General features: G+C 45.6%; 1 protein-coding gene across 6 annotated transcripts in view; it reads right to left on the bottom strand.

Moving 5' to 3' along the window:
• The window catches only part of LOC105474715 (zinc finger protein 695), a 73,217-nt gene that overhangs the window by 27,022 nt on the left and 27,454 nt on the right, over positions 1-18,741 (bottom strand). For 5 of the 6 annotated variants that reach the window (XR_011609981.1, XM_011729542.3, XM_011729544.3 and 2 more), the window contains exon 1: positions 7,162-7,305. The exons of the other annotated variant lie outside the window; for it this stretch is intronic. Coding sequence is in view for 3 of the 5 variants with exons in the window: in XM_011729542.3 (XP_011727844.3) it covers positions 7,162-7,164 (3 nt within the window). In the remaining 2 variants the exon portion in view is untranslated. Of the gene's footprint in view, positions 1-7,161; positions 7,306-18,741 lie in introns of those variants that run through there. 6 annotated transcript variants of the gene reach the window in all.

Raw genomic sequence — 18,741 nt, 5'->3', positions numbered from 1 at the left:
TGGTGAAACCCCATCTCTACTAAAAATTTTAAAAAAATTAGCCTGGCGTGGTGGCACGTGCCTGTAATCCCAGCTACTTGGGAAGCTGACACATGAGAATCACTTGAACCCGGGAGGTGGAGGTTGCAGTGAGCCAAGTTCTCACCATTGCACTCCAGCCTGGGTGACAGAGCAACACTTCGTCTCAAAATAAAAAGAAAGAAAGAAAGAAAGAAAAAAGACAAAGAAGGGCATTGCATAATGATAAAAGGTTCAATAAAATCAGAAAACTTAAATATTCTAAATGTATATGCAACAATACTGAAGCACCCAGATTCATAAAACTATTTCTTAGAGACCTATGAATAGACACAGATAACCATACAGTATTAGTGGAAGACTTTAACACTCCACCGACAGTATGAGATCATCAAAGCAGAAAACTAACAAAGTTAGGGACCTGAACCCAACACCTGAACAACGGACTGAATACGCATCTCCAGAACACTCCATTCAACAACGGAATGCCCATTCTTCCCATCCGCACACGCCACGTATTCGCAAATCAACCACACGCCCATTCTTCCCATCCGCACACGCCACGTATTCGCAAATCAACCACATGCGCATTCTTCCCATCCGCACACGCCACGTATTCGCAAATCAACCACACGCTTGGCCATAAAACAATCACCAACAAATTTAAAAAACTGTTATCACACCAACCGCACTCTCAGACCACAGCTACATAAAAATAGATCTCAGCATCAAGAAGATCTCTGAAAACCATACAGTTACGTGGAAATTAAACAACCTGCTTCTGAATGACTGGGTAAATAATGAAATTAAGGCAGAAATGAAGAAATATTTGAAATGAATAAAGACACAGCATTTCAGAATCTCTTGGACACAGCTAAAGCAATGTTAAGAGAAAAGTTTATAGTGCCAAAAGCCCAGTTCAAAAGGCTAGAAAAATCTCATATTAACAACCTAGCATCAGACCTAGATGAGTTAGAAAAATAAGAGCATACCAACCTCAAAGCTAGAAGAAGAAAAGAAATAACAACGGCCAGGTGCGGTAGCTCACGCCTTTGGGAGACCAAGGCGAGCGGATCACCTGAGGTCAGGAGTTCGAGACCTGCCTGGCCAACACAGCAAAACCCCGTCTCTACTAAAAATACAAAAATTAGCCGGGTGTGGTGGCATGCGCCTGTGATCCCAGCTACTCGGGAGGCTGAAGCAGCAGAATCGCTTGAACCCAGGAGGCGGAGGTTGCAGTGAGCTGAGACCGTGCCACTGCACTCCAGCCTGGGCGAAAGAGTGAGGCTCTGTCTCAAAAAAAAAAAAAAAAAAAAGGCAAAGGACATGAACTGACATTTCTCAAAAGAAGATATGCACATGGCCAATATGCATATGAAAAAATGTTCAAAATCACTGATCATTAGAGAAATGCAACACAAAACCACAATGATGCTATATTACACCATTCAAAATGGTTATAATTAGAAAGTAAAAAAATAACATGCTGGTGAGGTTGCAGAAACAAAGGAATGCCTATACACTGCTGGTGAAAACGTACATTAGCCACTGTGGAAAGCACTTTGGAGATTTCTGAAATAACTTAAACCAGGGCTGCCATTCGACCCAGCAATCCCATTACAGGGTATACACCCAAAGGAGTATAAATCGTTCTCCAACAAAGACACATGCATGTGTACGTTCACTGTAGCCTTTTCACAATAGCAAAGACATAGAATCAACCTACATGCCCATCAACAACGGACTGAATAAATAACATGATGTACATGAACACCAGGGAATGCTATGCAGCCATAACAAACACAAAATCATGTTCTCTGCAGCAACATGAATGCCGCTGGATAATTTAATTAACACAGAACAGAGAACCAAATACTGCATGTTCTCTCTTATATGTGGGAGCTAAATATTGAGTAAACATAGACACAAAGATGGGAACAAAAGACACTGGGGCCAACTTTAGAGTAGAAGGAAGGTAAGAATAGAAGCTACCTGTTGGATAGTATGCTCATTATCTGGGTAATGAAATAAGTAATTTGTGCACCAAACCACCATGAAACAAAATTTGCCAGTATAACAAACCTGCACACATACTCCCTGAATCTAAAATAAACGTTGGAAAAGAAAAAATAAATAAACTGTAAATAAATTATAGGGGAAAAAGTTTCTCTATCTTTATAGTTTTGGTAAACTAAATTCAGTGATGGATATTCATTAAATATCCAGATAATTTCCAAATAAGATGTAATGCTAAGATATTTAGCTACTAAATATGAGTTCATCTTATATATTTTGGGCTTTTTATTTCAGAAAAACAAAATATATTTAGATGTTGGTAAATACGTTATGTTCCACACTGAAACACTGTTCAATTAGAACTATATTTCTAAAAACGTGTATTCATAAATTCTTAGTATTTCAATGCCAGCTAAAATTTCTTCTTAGGGCCGGGCACGTGGCTCACGACTATAATCCCAGCACTTTGGGAGGCCGAGGCGGACAGATCACCTGAGGTTAGGAGTTTGAGACCAGCCTGGCCAACATGGTGAAACCCCGTCTCTACTAAAATACAAAAATTAGCCAGGCATGGTGGTGGGCACCTGTAATCCCAGCTCCTCAGGAGGCTGAGGCAGGAGAATCACTGAACCTGGGGGGCGGAGGCTGTAGTGAGCTGAGATTGCACCACTGCACTCCAGCCTGGCCGACAGAGCGAGACTCCATCTCAAAAGAAAAGGAAAGAAAAGAAAAAAACAAAAAGTGTATTCATAAATTCTTAGTGTTTGAATGACAGCTAAAATTTCTTCTTAGGGCCAGGCATCTGGCTCATGCCTGTGAAATCCCAGCACTTTGGGAGGCCAAGGAGGGCAGATCACCTGGGGTTAGGAGTTTGAGACCAGCCTGGGCAACACGGTGAAACCCCGTCTCTACTAAAATACAAAAATTAGCCAGGCATGGTGGCGGGTGCCTATAATCCCCGCTACTCAGGAGGCTGAGAATCATTGAACCCGGGGGGCGGGCAGAAGTTGCAGTGAGCTGAGAGTGCACCACTGCACTCCAGCCTGGGCGATAGAGCGCAACTCCGTCTCATAAAGAACAACAACAACAAAAAAAGAGCACTCACGATGACCAAGTGGGATTTATCCCAGGGATGCAAAGATGGTTCAACATATGTAAATCAATCCATGTGACACATCATATTAACAGAAGGAGAAAAACCATATGATCATTTCAACTGATGCTGAAAAAGAATTTCATAAAATTCAACATAACATCCCTCAATGATTAAAAAAAAAACCCTCGAAAAACTGAGTATAAAAGGAGCATACACAGTAAAATCATAAATGACAGACCCACAGCTAGTATACTGAAGAAGGAAAAACTGACAGCTATACCTCTAAGATGTGGAACAAGAAAAGGATGCCAACTTTCACCAGTTATTCAACTTAGTATTGGAAGTCCTAACTAGAACAGACAAGAGAACAAAACAAAGCTCTCCAAATTCGAAAGGAAGAAATCAAATTATCCTTGTTTGAAATGATATGATCTTCCACTTGGAAAAACCTAAAGGCTCTACCAAAAGACTATTCAAACTGAAAAGCAAATTTGGTAAAGTGGTAGGATACAATACTAACATACGATAATCAGTAGCATTTTTATATGCCAACAGCAAACAATCTGAAAAAGACATGAAGAAAGTAATCCCACTTATGATAGCAACAAATAAAATACCTAGGAATAAACCTAACCAAAGAAGTGAAAGATTTCGACCACAGAAACTATAAACCATTGATGAAAGAAACTGAAGAGCACACAAAATAACTGAAATATATTCCGTGTTCATGGATTGGAAGAATCAGTGTTGTGTAAATGTCCGTAACTCCCCAAAGCATTCTACAAACTCTGTGTAATACCTACCAAAATACCAAAGACATTCTTCACAGAAATAGAAAAACTAAGCCTAAAGTTTTTTTTGGAATCACAAAAGATTAATAGCCAAAGCCATCCTGAGCAAAAAGGAAAAAACTGGAGGAATTACTCTACTTGACTTCATATTATATTACACAGCTATACCAACAAAAACAGCATGGTACTAGCATAAAAGAAGACACATAGATCAATGGAACAGAATAAAGAACCAAGAAAAAATCAGTACATCTACAGCAAATTCATTTGTGACAGAAGTGCCGAGAACATACTCTGGGGGAAACAACAGTCTCTCAATAAATTGTGCTGGGAAAACTGGATATTCATACGCAGAAGAAAACTTGACCCCTTGGCCGGGTGTGGTGGCTCACACATGTTATCTCAGCACTTTGGGAGGCCAAGGCAGCAGGGTCACTTGAGGCCAGGAGTTCGAGACCAGCCTGGCCAAGGAGTCTGACCAGCCTGGCCAACATAGTGAAACCCTGTTTCTATTAAAACACAAAAATTAGCTAGCTGTGGTGGCCCCGGCCTGTGGTCCCAGTTTACCCGGGAGGCTGAGGCATGAGAATCACCTGAGCCCAGGGGACGACAGAGTGAGACTGTCTCAAAAAAAAAAAAAAAACAACAACAAAAAATAACAACAAAAAAAACTTGGCTCCCACCTCTCAGCATATACAAAAAAATCAAATCAAAATGGATTAAAGATTTAAATCTAAGACCTCAAACTACGAACAGAAAACATAAGGAAACTGTCCAGGACACTGGCTGAGCAAAGATTTTACAGCAGAGTGTCAAGTGATTATTCTCTGCTTTCTTCTCATGTGAAATGTTCAGAAGAGAAAATATTTTTTAAAAAGCCACTCATGGCCGGGCGCGGTGGCTCACGCCTGTAATCCCAACGCTTTGGGAGGCCCAGGTGGGAGGATCCCAAGATCAGGAGATTGGGACCATCCTGGCGAACAGCGTGAAACCCCGTCTCTACAAAAGATACCAACAATTAGCCGGGCGTGGTGGCACGCGCCTGTGGTCCCAGCTACTCAGGAGACTGAGGCAGGAGTATCGCTTGAACCCGGGAGGCGGAGGTTGCTGTGAGCCAAGATCACGCCATTGCACTCCAGTCTGGGAGAGCTAGACTTCATCTCAAAAAAAAAAAAAAAAAAAAAAAAGCCCATTCACTGCACTGTGAAAAAAACAAAAAAGAACCACTAAAATCTTGCATCTGTTTGAAAAGCAAATAAAGGATAAATAGGCCGGGCACAGTGGCTCACGCCTGTAATCCCAGCACTTAGGGAGGCCAAGGGGGGTGGATCATGAGGTCAGGAGCTTGAGACCAGCCCGGCTAACACGGTGAAACCCTGTCTCTACTAAAAACACAAAAATTAGCCTGGCGTGGTGGCGCCTGCCTGTAGTCTCAGCTACTCCGGAGGCTGACGCAGGAGAATCGCTTGAACCTGGGAGGTGGCGATTGCAGTGAGCCGAGACTGTGCCACTGCACTTCAGCTTCGGCATTGGGCAACAGAGTGAGATTTCATCTCAAAAAAAAAAAAAAAAAAAAAAAAAAGGACAAATAGTTGATAATGTTGTGCTTGGAGCGGGGAAGTTAGCATTTGGGAATGTAGAAAAGAAACTGGAGGTGGGGCGCAGTGGCTCAAGCTTGTAATCCCAGCACTTTGGGAGGCCGAGGCGGGCGGATCACGAGGTCAGAAGTTCCAGACCAGCTTGGCCAACATAGTGAAACCCCGTCTCTACTAAAAATACAAAAAATTAGCTCGGTGTGGTGGTGTGCACCTGTAATCGCAGCTACTCGAGAGGCTGAGGCAGGAGAATCGTGTGAATCCGGGAGGCGGAGGTTGCAGTAAGCCGAGATCCCGCCACTGCACTCCAGCCTGGGCGACAGTGGGAGACATCGTCTCAAAAAAAAAAAAAAAAAAAAAAAAAAAAGAAAGAAAGAAAAGAAAAGAAAAGAAAAACGAAACTGGAAGCAAGATTTCCTTCAGGCTTTAAAACAGGCTGGGGGAACAGAGTCCTGGATTTGAGGTCCTGCTTGCCATACATTTGAAAAATGCTGGGAAAACCAGTTCCCCTGTGAAGTGTTAGAATAATTAAATGGCAGGCAATTAGACTGAGTGGCTTGGATGTCCTGGGATTCTATCTAAGGAATCCTAGCTAACTTAAATAAATTTCTTATAAATTGCAAACTTGGAGAAAAACAAAACGTAGGCTTAACTACCACCAAATGCTAATAAATCTTATTACAGGCGGGCGCCAGTAGTCCCAGCTACTGGGGAGGCTGAGGCAGGAGAATGGCGTAAACGCGGGAGGCGGAGCTTACAGCAAGTCCAGATCGCACCACCGCACTCCAGACTGGGCGACAGAGGGAGACTCCGTCTTTAAAAAAAAAAAAAAAAAAAAAAGAGGAGAAAGGAACCCACAGACTACAGCTCCTCACTTGTCAGGCCTCTGAGCCCAAGCCAAGCCACGGCATCCCCTGTGACTTGCACGTATAGGCCCAGATGGCCTGAAGTAACTGAAGAATCACAAAAGAAGTGCAAATGCCCTGCCTCGCCTTAACCGATGACATTCCACCACAAAAAAAGTGAAAATGGCCGGTCCTTGCCTTAAGCGATGATACTATCTTGTGAAATTCCTTTTCCTGGCTCATCCTGGCTCCAAAAGCTCCCCCACTGAGCACCTTGTGACCCCCCCTCCTGCGCACCCGAGAACACCCCCCTTTGACTGTAATGTTCCTTTACCTTATAAAACGGCCCGCCCTTCTCTCCCTGCGCTGACTCTCTTCGGACTCAGCCCGCTCGCACCCAGGTGATTAAAAAGCTTTATGGCTCACACAAAGCCTGTTTGGTGGTCTCTTCACACGGACGCGCATGACACCACTCAGGAACCTTTCACCGCAGTGGGGACTCTCCCGACAACCCCACCGCCATCAAGGCACAATCCAGGGAAGAGCGGGCTGCGGGCGCGGGGCTGCCCCGGGAGGGCTCTGGGCCGGGCGGAAGTCACCAGGCAGAGACGGGACAGTCACTCAGCGGCCGGAATCCCGCTGCCGGCCCAGCCCCTACCAGCGCGGACGGGACTGAGGGCCGCGCACTCCGGAGCCCACCGCGGGGAGGCCGGGGGTCGCCAGCGCTGGTTCCAGCCAATTCCCGCCGATTCCAGTCAGACCCCTCTCCCTTCTCGGGACACCCTGCCCCGCACACTCACCATTTCCCAGCTTTTGGGTGTCCCGCCGGCCTCCCTATAAATCTCGCAGTACCTGCAGGCCACAGGGCGACAGGGCCTGCAGCGGTCACGGGGACTCTCCGGGAGGCAGCAAACGCGAGCCCAGCACCCCGTTAGCCGCAAGGAGACAAAGGCCCCGCCAGATCCCCAAGGCCGCCCCTTCCTCTCTGGCTGCACGCCTGATTGGACAGTTCTCACGCTGGCGCCGCTGATTGGATGGAGCTCCAGGCCCCGCCCCCTCAGGTCTTGAGTGACAGGAAGGGCGATCAGACACTGGGCCGAAAGAAACCAGTGACAGGTTTTGGGGTGCAGGCCTTTTGGGGCGACATTCCTCACGGCACTGAGACCTGGACGGACCTGCCTGGGTGATATTCGCATTTAACCTTGTATATAAGATTATATCCATTTATAAGTTTTATACACACACACACGCACATATATATTTCACAGATTGAAACAATATATAATAATTAAAGTTTCCGATTTCATAACCTTCCCGGCCTCTGGTCTTTTGACCAAGCAGCCCGAGCTGTGGAAAGTGAGGCAATCCTCTCAGGCAGCAACGTGCAGTATAAATAAAACGTGAGCCACGCGTGTCATTTAAAGTTTTCTAAGATAGGCCGGGCGCGGTGGCTCACGCCTGTAATCCCAGCACTTTGGGAGGCCGAGGCGGGCGGATCACGAGGTCAGGAGATCGAGACCATCCTGGCTAACACGGTGAAACCCCGTCTCTACTAAAAATATTAAAAAATTAGCCGGGCGTGGTGGCGGCGCCTGTGGTCCCAGCTACTGGGAGGCTGAGGCAGGAGAATGGTGTGAACCCGGGAGGCGGAGCTTGCAGTGAGCTGAGATCCGGCCACTGCACTCCAGCCTGGGCGACAGAGCAAGACTCCGTCTGAAAAAAAAAAAAAAAAATTTTTTTCTAGGATCTGGCGGGTCGCTGTGGCTCACGCCTGTAATCTCAGCACTTGGGGAGGCCGAGGCGGGAGGATCACCTGAGGCCAGGAGTTCAAGACCAGCCCGGCCAATATAGCAAAACCCGGTCTCTGCTAAAAATACAAAAAAAAAAAAAAAAAAAATTAGCCAGGAGTGGTGGCGATTGCCTGTAATCCCAGCTGCTCGGGAGGCTGAGGCAGGAGAATCGAGTGAGCCGGGGAAGTGGAGGTTACAGTGAACCGAGATTGCGTCATTGCACTCCAGCTTGGTTAATAAGAGCAAAACTCCGTCTCAAAAAAAAAAAAAAAAAGATCAGCTGTGAAGACATTTCCTCCTGCAGAAATTTAGCCAAACAGCTGAGTATGTCTTGAAGTCACTCTTTGGTTTTTTGTTTTTTGTTTTTTAACAGGGCAAAGCTATTTTCTAAGACTTAAACCCCGGACTGGCCATGGGGCAAACTCTCACAGCACACATGGAATTCATGCCCGGTTAATGCATCTCTTACCTTAAACCAGCGGTTGCTACTAATTTTGTTTCTGATTCAGCCCAGTTCTACAACTGCCTGCTATGCACAGGGCACAGTACTAGCTGTCCTGGCCTTAGGGTTAGGGTTAGGGTTAGGGTAGGACTTGGCCAGAAAACAGTTGCACCCCCCCAAATTGAAACTATTCCGCTTTCCAAATTGGAGTAAAACTAAAACTGAAAAGACCTGGGGGGTTACCCAAGGGTTACAACATGAATAAATCGCTCAGAATATTCAAAGCCATTTGATGGTGTCATGGGTGAGTGTGTCTCACTTCAAACAAAATAAAACACTACTGTTATTCTGAGATTCCAAGTTAGGATTTATGTAAAAATATATAATTTTTTTTGATATACAACACACATACAAAAAAAATACAAAACATTCACGTAAAGCTCTGTGAGTTATTACAAAGCGAATACAGTTGTGTAACCAAGAAATAGAACCAGCATCACTCATGTCCCAACAACTATCTCCCTCCCTTGTCTACTTCCCAAGTGGTAAGATTTTTTTTTTTTGAGACCAAGTCTCTCTCTTGTCCCCCAGGCTGGAGTGCAATGGTGCGATCTCAGCTCACTGCAACGTCCGCCTCCCAGGCTCAAGCGATTCTCCTGCCTCAGCCTCCCGAGTAGCTGGGACTACAGGCGCCTGCCACCACGCCCGGCTAATTTTTTTATTTTTAGTAGAGACGGGGTTTCACCATGTTGGCCAGGCTGGTCTCGAACTCCTGACCTCGTGATCCACCCACCTCAACCTCCCAAAGTGCTGGGATTACAGGTGTGAGCCACTGTGCCCGGCTGCATCTGATTTTCTCATGTGATTTTGCATCCTGCTCCTTTCCTGAATGTATTTATTAGTTCAAACAGTTTATTGCTGTGTTCTAGTGTTTTTTGTGGTTTTTTTTAACATATAAGATTATGTTGGGGCAGGGCTCAGTGGCTCATGCCTCTAATCCCAGCACTTTGGGAGGCTGAGGCAGGAGGATCACCCAAGCCCAGGAGCTTGAGGCCAGCCTGGGCAACATGGCAAAAAACCCATCTCTACAAAAAATGAAAAAGTTAGTTGAGTGTGGTGGTGCCCACCTGTAGTCCCAGCTACTGGAGAGACTGAGGTGGGAGGATCACTTGAGCCCTGGAAGTGGAGGTTGCAATGAGCCAAGATCATGCCACTGTACTCCAGCCTGGGCAGGAGAGCAAGACTCTGTCTCAAGGCGGGGGAAAAAAAAAGAAAAGATGTCATTCACAAATAGCAACATTTTTACTCCTCCTTTCCAAGTCAGAGAGCTTTTTTAAAAATTGCCTAATTACTGTGGTGCAAATTTTCAGTAATACATTAAAATAGACATATTGAGAGTAGGCACCGTGTAGCCTTGCGTGGGTATCTGGATGCTTGAAGGAGCAAACATCTCCAGTTTTTATAAACTAGTTTTATCAGGTAAAGATCTCTTGCAGGGTCCTTGGGCTGATAGGATCTCCTCTTGAATTGCACAAAAGAGAGGTTATAGCTGGATCACAAGGCTGCTGCTGGGTCTACAGTGGGGTCTGCCTTTGGTGTGCCTATTACCAGGGACTTGGGAAGTCAAGGATCCCGTCTGGTCCCTGGGCAGACTGGATTGCCTTAAGAATTTTGATTTTTTTTTTTTTTTTTTTTTTTTTTTTTGAGACGGAGTCTCGCTCTGTCGCCCAGCCTGGAGTGCAATGGCCGGATCTCAGCTCACTGCAAGCTCCACCTCCCGGGTTTACGCCATTCTCCTGCCTCAGCCTCCCGAGTAGCTGGGACTACAGGCGCCCGCCACCTCGCCCGGCTAGTTTTTTGTATTTTTAGTAGAGACGGGGTTTCACCGTGTTAGCCAGGATGGTCTTGATCTCCTGACCTCGTGATCCGCCCGTCTCGGCCTCCCAAAGTGCTGGGATTACAGGCTTGAGCCACCACGCCCGGCCAAGAACTTTGATTTTTATAGGACAGGCTCAAGGGCAAGGTCCTGCAGTTGGATCCAGGTGGGCCTGATACCTGGTGCATGGATGGATTTTGGCTCCCACTAGGTAGTTAGCACCTCTCCTCCCAGTTCACTATGTCAGCCTCTGGGTGTGAAGAACTGGCCATGGATTGTAGCTATGTGGACTGGAACTGCATCACAGTGCTTCTTAAGGGACTACAGCTGAGGCCAAGGTCTGCGGGCCTGCCTCCATGGCCACAGCTGTGCGTGTCTCCCCCAGCTATCTCAATGGGCAGGACTGTTTCTAGATCATGGCTAAGAGGAGTCTGAGAGGGTTACCAGGTTGCTTCAGGATCTTCAGTGAGACCAAGTTCAATAGGCTATTTCCCGATCTTTAGTCAGGACCTTGGGTCCTCCAGTGTGCCACTAGGTGGGGGCCTGCTCTCTCACAATAGTCCCCCTTGGTCTTGGGTGCGGCTGCAGTTTTATAAACCCAACTGTTGGCAAGCAGCATTCTACTTTCTGTGAGTTTACTACATAGACGTGGAATCATACACTCTCTGGCACTTTGTTAGTGTCGTCCTTCACTTATAATGTGGTCAAGATTTATTCTTACTGCACTGTGTTATAAAGGTTTCCTTGTTTGAGGCTGAATGATATTCCATTCTGTGCATATGCCTGTGTGCCACATTTTCTTTCTTTTTCTTTTCTCTTTCTTTTTTTTTTTTTTTGTAAGACACAGTCTCACTCTGTCACCCAGGCTAGAGTGCAGTGGTACAATCTTGGCTCACTGCAACCTTTGCCTCCCAGACTCAAGTGATCCTCCTGCGTCAGCCTCCTGAGTAGCTGGGACTACAGGCCCGCACTACCACACCTGGCTAATTTTTGTATTTTTGGTAGAGACGGAGTTTTGCCATGTTGCCCAGGCTTGTCTCAAGCGATCTGCCCCTCAGCCTCTCAAAGTGCTGGGATTACAGACAAGAGCCTCCGTGCCTGGCCATATGCCACATTTTCTTTCTTCATTCATTCATCAAAGGAAACCTGGGTTGCTTCGACCTTTCGGCTTTCAGGAATATTGCTGCAATAAACATGGGTGTGCAGATATGTTTTTCAGGTCCTGCTTTGCATATTTTGCAAATCCCAGAAGTGGGATTGCTATATCATAAAATAATTCTGTTTGAGAAACCTCCATATGGCCGGGTGTGGTGGCTCACACCTGTAATCTCAGCACTTTGGGAGGCCGAGGCGGGCAGATCACCTGAGGTCAGAGATGGGGTTTTGCCATCTTTCCCCTTATATTTTCTTCTAAGGATTTTAGAGTTAGAGTTTATTTCTATTTATTTATTTATTTATTTATTTATTTATTTATTTATTTAGAGATGCAATCTCACTCTGTCACCCAGGCTGGAACGCAGTGGTGCGATCTCTGCTCACTGCAACCTCCACCTTGGCCAACATGGTGAAACCCCATCTCTATTGAAAATACAAAAAATTAGCCAGGCGTGGTGGCGGGTGCCTGTGGTCCCAGCTACTTGGGAGGCTGAGGCAGGAGAATGGCCTGAACTCAGGAGAATGGCCAGAGCTTGCAGTGAGCTGAGATCACGCCACTGCTCTCCAGCCTGGGCGACAGAGCGAGACTCTGTCTCAAAAAAAACAAAAACAAAAACAAAAACAAACAAACAAAAAAAAACCACATCGTCTCAGCCCCAAAACTCCTTAGGCTGATAAGCAACTTCAGCAAAGTCTCAGGATCCAAAATCAATGTGCAAAAATCACAAGCATTCTATACACCAATAACAGACAGAGAGCCAAATCATGAGTGAACTCCCATTCACAACTGCTACAAAGAGAATGAAATAACTAGGAATACAATTTACAAGGGACGTGAGGACCTCTTCAAGGAGAACTACGAACCACTGCTCAAGGTAATAAGAGAGGACACAAACAAATGGAAAAACATTTCATGCTCATGGATAAGAAGAATCAAAATCGTGAAAACGGCCACGCTGCCCAATGTAATTTATAGATTAAATGCTATCCCCATGAAGCTATAATTGACTTTCTTCACAGAATTAGAAAAAACTACTTTAAATTTCATATGGAACCACGTACAGCCAAGACAACCCTAAGCAAAAAGACAAAGCTGGAGGCATCACGCTACCTGACTGCAAAGTAAAATTTAATTTCATTTAAGCTCTGGATACATGTGCAGGACGAGTAGGTTTGTTCCACAGGTAAATGTGTGCCACGGTGGTTTGCTGCACCTATCACCCTATCACCTAGGTATTAAGCCCTGCATGCATTAGCTATTTATGCTGATGTTCTCCCTCTCCCCACCCCCAACCAGCCACAGTGTGTGTTTCTCCCCTCCTTGTGTCCATGTGTTCTCATTGTAGAACAGTGTATTAAGTCACACACTAGTAGTGTTCATTCTTCTGTATTAAAGTATGAGACAGGGACACTCTGAGTTTCAGAAGTGAATAGTTTTACCAATTACTCATAAAAGAGAAAAGTCTGGGCTGGGCGCGGTGGCTCACGCCTGTAATCCCACCACTTTGGGAGGCCAAGGTGGGTGGAGTACCTGAGGTCGGGAGTTCAAGACCAGCCTGACCAACATGGAGAAACCCTGTCTCTACTAAAAATACAAAATTAGCCAGGTGTGGTGGTGCATGCCTGTAATCCCAGTTACTTGGGATGCTGAGGGTACTCTGGATGCTGAGGCAGGAGAATCACTTGAGCCCAGTAGGTGGAGGTTGCGGTGAGCTGAGATCGTGCCATTGCACTCCAGCCTGGGTAACAGGAGTGAAACTCCCACACCCTCTCAAAAAGAAAAAAAAAAAGAAAAGTCTGCTTAGTCCATTAATATTCTCATATATGTTCATAGTAGCAATAGTTAGAACTCCTGAATATTGATTGGTATGGTAGCAAGAAAGAAATCTTCACAGATAAGAGATAAAAGTACAGATAGGTCAGGCATGGTGGCCTCACACCTGTATTCTCAACACTTTGGGAGGCCTAAGCAGGAGGATTGTTTGAGCCTAGGAGTTCAAGACCAGCCTGGGCGACATAGTGAGATCTCATCTCTACAAAAAATTTAAAAATTAGCTAGGCATGCTGGCATATGCCTGTGGTTCCTGCTACGCAGGAGGCTGAGGTGAAAAGATCTCTTGAGCCCAGAAGGTCGAGGCTTCAGTGAGCCATGAACACACCACTGCATGCCAGCCTTGGTGATGGGGCAAGATCCTTTCTCAAAAAGTGTAGATAACTCCTCTCTAGTGGGAAATATACTTATTTTGAATTCAATTTTTTAAATACTTAGCCTCAGTTCAAAAAATAAAGGAAGTTTTTTTTTTTTTTTTTTTGAGATGGAGTTTCACTCTTGTTGCCCAGGCTGGAGCACAATGGCGTGATCTCAGCTCACTGCAATCTCTGCCTCCTGGTTTCAAGCGATTCTCCTGCTTCAGCCTCCCGAGTAGCTGGGGTTACAGGCGCCTGCCACCATGCCTGGCTAATTTTTTCTATTTTTAGTAGAGACAGGGTTTCACCATATTGGCAAGGCTGACCTCAGGTGATCCACCCGCCTCAGCCTCCCAAAGTGCTGGGATTACAGGCGTGAGATACTGCGCCCGGCCAGAGGCATATTTTTTACATAGATCATGGTATCAGAAGAAGAAGAATGTTCCTTGAGTGTAATCTGCATTTTGGCCATTGGGAAAACAGTGGATTTTGAAATGCTTTTTTCAGTCTCTTTGTAAACTTAATTTAATAAAGGAAATGGAATGGTTTTTTTTTTTTTTTTTTGAGACGGAATCTCGCTCTGTCGCCCAGGCTGGAGTGCAGTGGGGCGATCTCGGCTCACTGCAAGCTCCGCCTCCCGGGTTCACGCCATTCTCCTGCCTCAGCCTCCCGAGTAGCTGGGACTACAGGCGCCCACAACCGCGCCCGGCTAATTTTTTGTATTTTTAGTAGAGACAGGGTTTCACCGTGGTCTCGATCTCCTGACCTTGTGATCCGCCCGCCTCGGCCTCCCAAAGTGCTGGGATTACAGGCGTGAGCCACCGCGCCCGGCGGAAATGGAATGGTTTTTATTGTGTTAACACTGTTGTATATTGACTGACGTGTTACCTTACCAAAAATGTTAGCTTGTTCCACCTTGCTCAAGGTCCTAGGTAGCAGATGGTTACACTGTACTATTGGGTAATACATGCCAATCGTCTCTAGCAATCCTTATTCCTAGTGGCATTACATTCCAAATCGTTTGAAGAACATTGATACCATAAATTATGTTTTTGTTCTTTACTTGTGTGACTACTGAGATATTATGATAGTTATAATAAACATTTTAGAGCCAAGAGGAGTCACTCACGCCTGTAATCCCAGCAGTTTGAGAGGCCAAGGCAGGCGGATCACGAGGTCAGGAGTTGGAGACCAGCCTGGCCAACACGGTGAAACCCTGCCTTCAAAAATAGGAAAACTAGCTGGGTGCAGTGGTGCGCGCCTGTAGTCCCAGCTACTCGGGAGGCTAAGGCAGGAGAATCGCTTGAACCTGGGAAGCGGATCTTGCAGTGAGCGGAAGTCGCGCCACTGCTCTCCAGTGTGGGTGACAGAGTGAGACTCCGTCTCAAAAAAAAAAAAAAAGTTTGATAATAAACTGTATCTTCCCTAATCTTGAATTTTACCGTCATTTTTTTTTCACAAGCCATCCTTCTAGGCCCACAAAACACATGCATATTTTGGGTATTGATTTACATTAACAAATATACAATTATATCAATCCAAAGATAAACTTTAGGGCCGGCTGCAGTGGCTCAGGCCTGTAATCCCAGCACTTTGGGAGGCCGAGGCGGGCGGATCACGAGGTCAGGAGATTGAGACCATCCTGGCTAACACGGTGAAATCCCGTCTCTACTAAAAATACCAAAAATTAGCCGGGCGCGGTTGTGGGCGCCTGTAATCCCAGCTACTCGGGAGGTTGAGGCAGGAGAATGGCGGGAACCCGGGAGGCGGAGCTTGCAGTGAGCCGAGATCGCGCCACTCACTCCAGCCTGGGCCACAGAGCGAGACTCCGTCTCAAAAAAAAAAAAAAAAAAAAAGATAAACTTTAGAAGTATGAGAACTATGGAGAGTGTGTGTGAGAAAGAGGCGGGAGAGAGAGGGAAAGATAGAATGCCTGTCTTTATAAGGAAAGGAAAACATTAGAAAAACAGATAATTTCAGAAAAAAAAGAGTTGAAGGTATGCTAACAGACTAGAAACCTCACATATTCTGTAAATCACACCCCCTCCCCCTTTTTTTTTTAAGACGGTGTCTTTCTCTTGTCGCCCAGGCTGGAGTGAGTGGCGCGATCTCAGCTCACTGCAAGCTCCGCCTCCCGGGTTCCCGCCATTCTCCTGCCTCAGCCTCCTGAGGAGCTGGGACCACAGGCGCCGCCACCGCGCCCGGCTATTTTTTTGTATTTTTAGTAGAGACGGGGTTTCACTGTGTTGGCCAGGATGGTCTTGATCTCCTGACCTCAGGCGATCCACCGGCCTCAGCCTCCTAAAGCGCTGGGATTACAGGTGTGAGCCGCTGCGCCCGGGTTTTTTTTTTTTTTAATCTTTATTTTTTTTGAGACGGAGTGTCCCCTGTTGCCCAGGCTGGAGTGCAGTGGCGCGATCTCGGCTCACTGCAACCTCCGCCTCCCAGGTTCAAGTGATTCTCCTGCCTCACCCTCCCAAAGAGCTGGGATTACAGGCGCCGCCACCGCGCCCGGCTAATTTTTGTATTTTTAGTAGACGGGGTTTCCCTGTGTTGGCCAGGTTGGTCTCGAACTGCTGACCTCAAGTGATCTGCCCACCTCGGCCTCCCAAAGCTCTGGGATTAAAGGTGTGAGCCACCGTGCCCGGCTGGCAAACCTCTTTTCTCCACACTGAATTGATTTCTCAAAATATCATGGCTTCTGGTCCAGAATCTCTTCATTCAAATACTAATTTTTTTCTGCTTTTTACTCATGCAAGAACTATTACGTGATTTACTTATTTCAGCACTCATGAAATATCGTATATATGATATGCTTATGAATTTTAAGAATGTTTTTCATGAAATTTGTGTTCAGAAATTTATCCAAAGATGTGAATAATTCCACAGTGAGTGTATAGTTACGTTTTATTTAATACACTCCGTTTTTTTCTTCTCAATTGAAGAACTCTAAGCAAATTCTAAAAAGTTACTGTTCCTTTCCCTTTTTTCCTTTCAAAATAGCTTTATTGAGGTATAATTGACACACAGGAAACTACACAGTTAAAGTGTGTAATTTGATAAGATTTGACAAGCGTGTACATGCATGGAACCGTCGCCTCAGTCACGATGGCAAATATCATCCCCCAAAAGTTTCCTTGTGTCTTCCTGTGATCCCTTCTTCCCGGAAACCTCCCCTGAACTCTCCCGCCTACCCCCTGTTGTCCCTGATCTGCTTTCTCTATTTACGGATATTTTGCATTTTCTTTTTCTTTTTGAGATGGAGTCTCGCTCTGTCGCCCGGGCTGGAGTGCAGTGGCGCGATCTCAGCTCACTGCAAGCTCCGCCTCCCGGGTTCCCGCCATTCTCCTGCCTCAGCCTCCCGAGTAGCTGGGACCACAGGCGCCGCCACCTCGCCCGGCTAATTTTTTGTATTAACACGGGGTTTCGCCGTGTTAGCCAGGATGGTCTCGATCTGCTGACCTCGTGATCCGCCTGCCTGGGCCTCCCAAAGTGCTGGGATTACAGGCGTGAGCCGCCGCGCCCGGCCGCTTATCACGTTTTTTCAGTGAGAGCCTCGGAGCGCCGCCGCTCCTAGTGAGCCATCTTGGCCTCGCCCCCAGAATTCTTCACACAGAAGTAGGACAACCGCGGCTACGTTCTTTACATGGTAGTCCAACTAACTGAGGTCTCTGATTTTACGTTCTGAGGTTTCACTGCTGACACGTTTGGTGCCTAATATCTTATTTTCGCCCTTATGACTCACTTCTCGAAAAGGCAAGCCCAGGTGCTCCCTTATTTGGTGCCAGCGTGAAAATCGAACTGCACGATCTCCTGCCCAGGCTCATGTAAATACAAACTCTCACCATGGCCCCAAACAATAAACCTCTAAAAATGAAAATACAGGCCAATTTCTTTCTTTTTTTTTTTTTTTTAAACTCAAACCATTTTGCACCTACTTGAGAGGCCTGAACTGGTCTCTAAATATGTCAATTATGAAGGTAATAAACACTTTATACCCTCTGGGTGCATAATTAGCATCAACTAGATGATGTGTAATTTTAAATACATTTTGCAAATTTGTTCTATTAATCAGTCCCATAGATCTCTGCATATCAATGAATGCTGCTGCTCATTTTTATATAGGTGTGTGTAGTGATGACGCTATGCAACTGATTATTTAGAAAGACACTTAAAAATGGTTTCTAATCTTTTGCTACCAAAACTGAATTATAACTCATGTTAAGATGGAGCAGGACATAGTAAAAATATGTTCTTTTAAAACTTAGTATTTTAAATGTATTGAAAGTGAAAATAGACCTTGTCAAAATTTCTGGGATGCAGTGAAAACAGTGCTTTGAAATTTAAAGCGGCCGGGCGCGGTGGCTCAAGCCTGTAATCCCAGCACTTTGGGAGGCTGAGACGGGCGGATCACAAGGTCAGGAGATCGAGACCAGCCTGGCTAATACGGTGAAACCCCGTCTCTACTAAAAAAATACGAAAAACTAGCCGGGTGAGGTGGCGGGCGCCTGTAGTCCCAGCTACTCGGGAGGCTGAGGCAGGAGAATGGCGTAGACCCAGGAGGCGGAGCTTGCAGTGAGCTGAGATGCGGCCACTGCACTCCAGCCTGGGCGACAGAGCGAGACTCTGTCTCAAAAAAAAAAAAAAAGAAAAAGAAATTTAAAGCACTGAATATGCAAATATTTAAAAAATAAAATCAAGAATATTCCACTTTAAGAAACTAAAGGAAGAGCAATGTAAACCTAAATTAGTCAAAAGGAAAATCAAAACAATTGCACCGCAAGTAAATGAGACTGAAAATAGAAAATCAACAGAGAAAAATCAATAGAACGAAAACTGGTTGTTTGAAAAGACTAACAAAATTAATAAATATTAAGCCAGGATAACCAAGAAAAAAAGATTAAAAAAAAAACAAATATAAAAAATGAAT

Source organism: Macaca nemestrina, chromosome 1 (genome assembly GCF_043159975.1).
Source record: "Macaca nemestrina isolate mMacNem1 chromosome 1, mMacNem.hap1, whole genome shotgun sequence".
Lineage (NCBI taxonomy): Eukaryota > Metazoa > Chordata > Mammalia > Primates > Cercopithecidae > Macaca > Macaca nemestrina.
The sequence above is the reverse complement of the archived record's forward strand: the minus strand, read 5'-3'. Positions and strand labels throughout refer to the sequence as shown.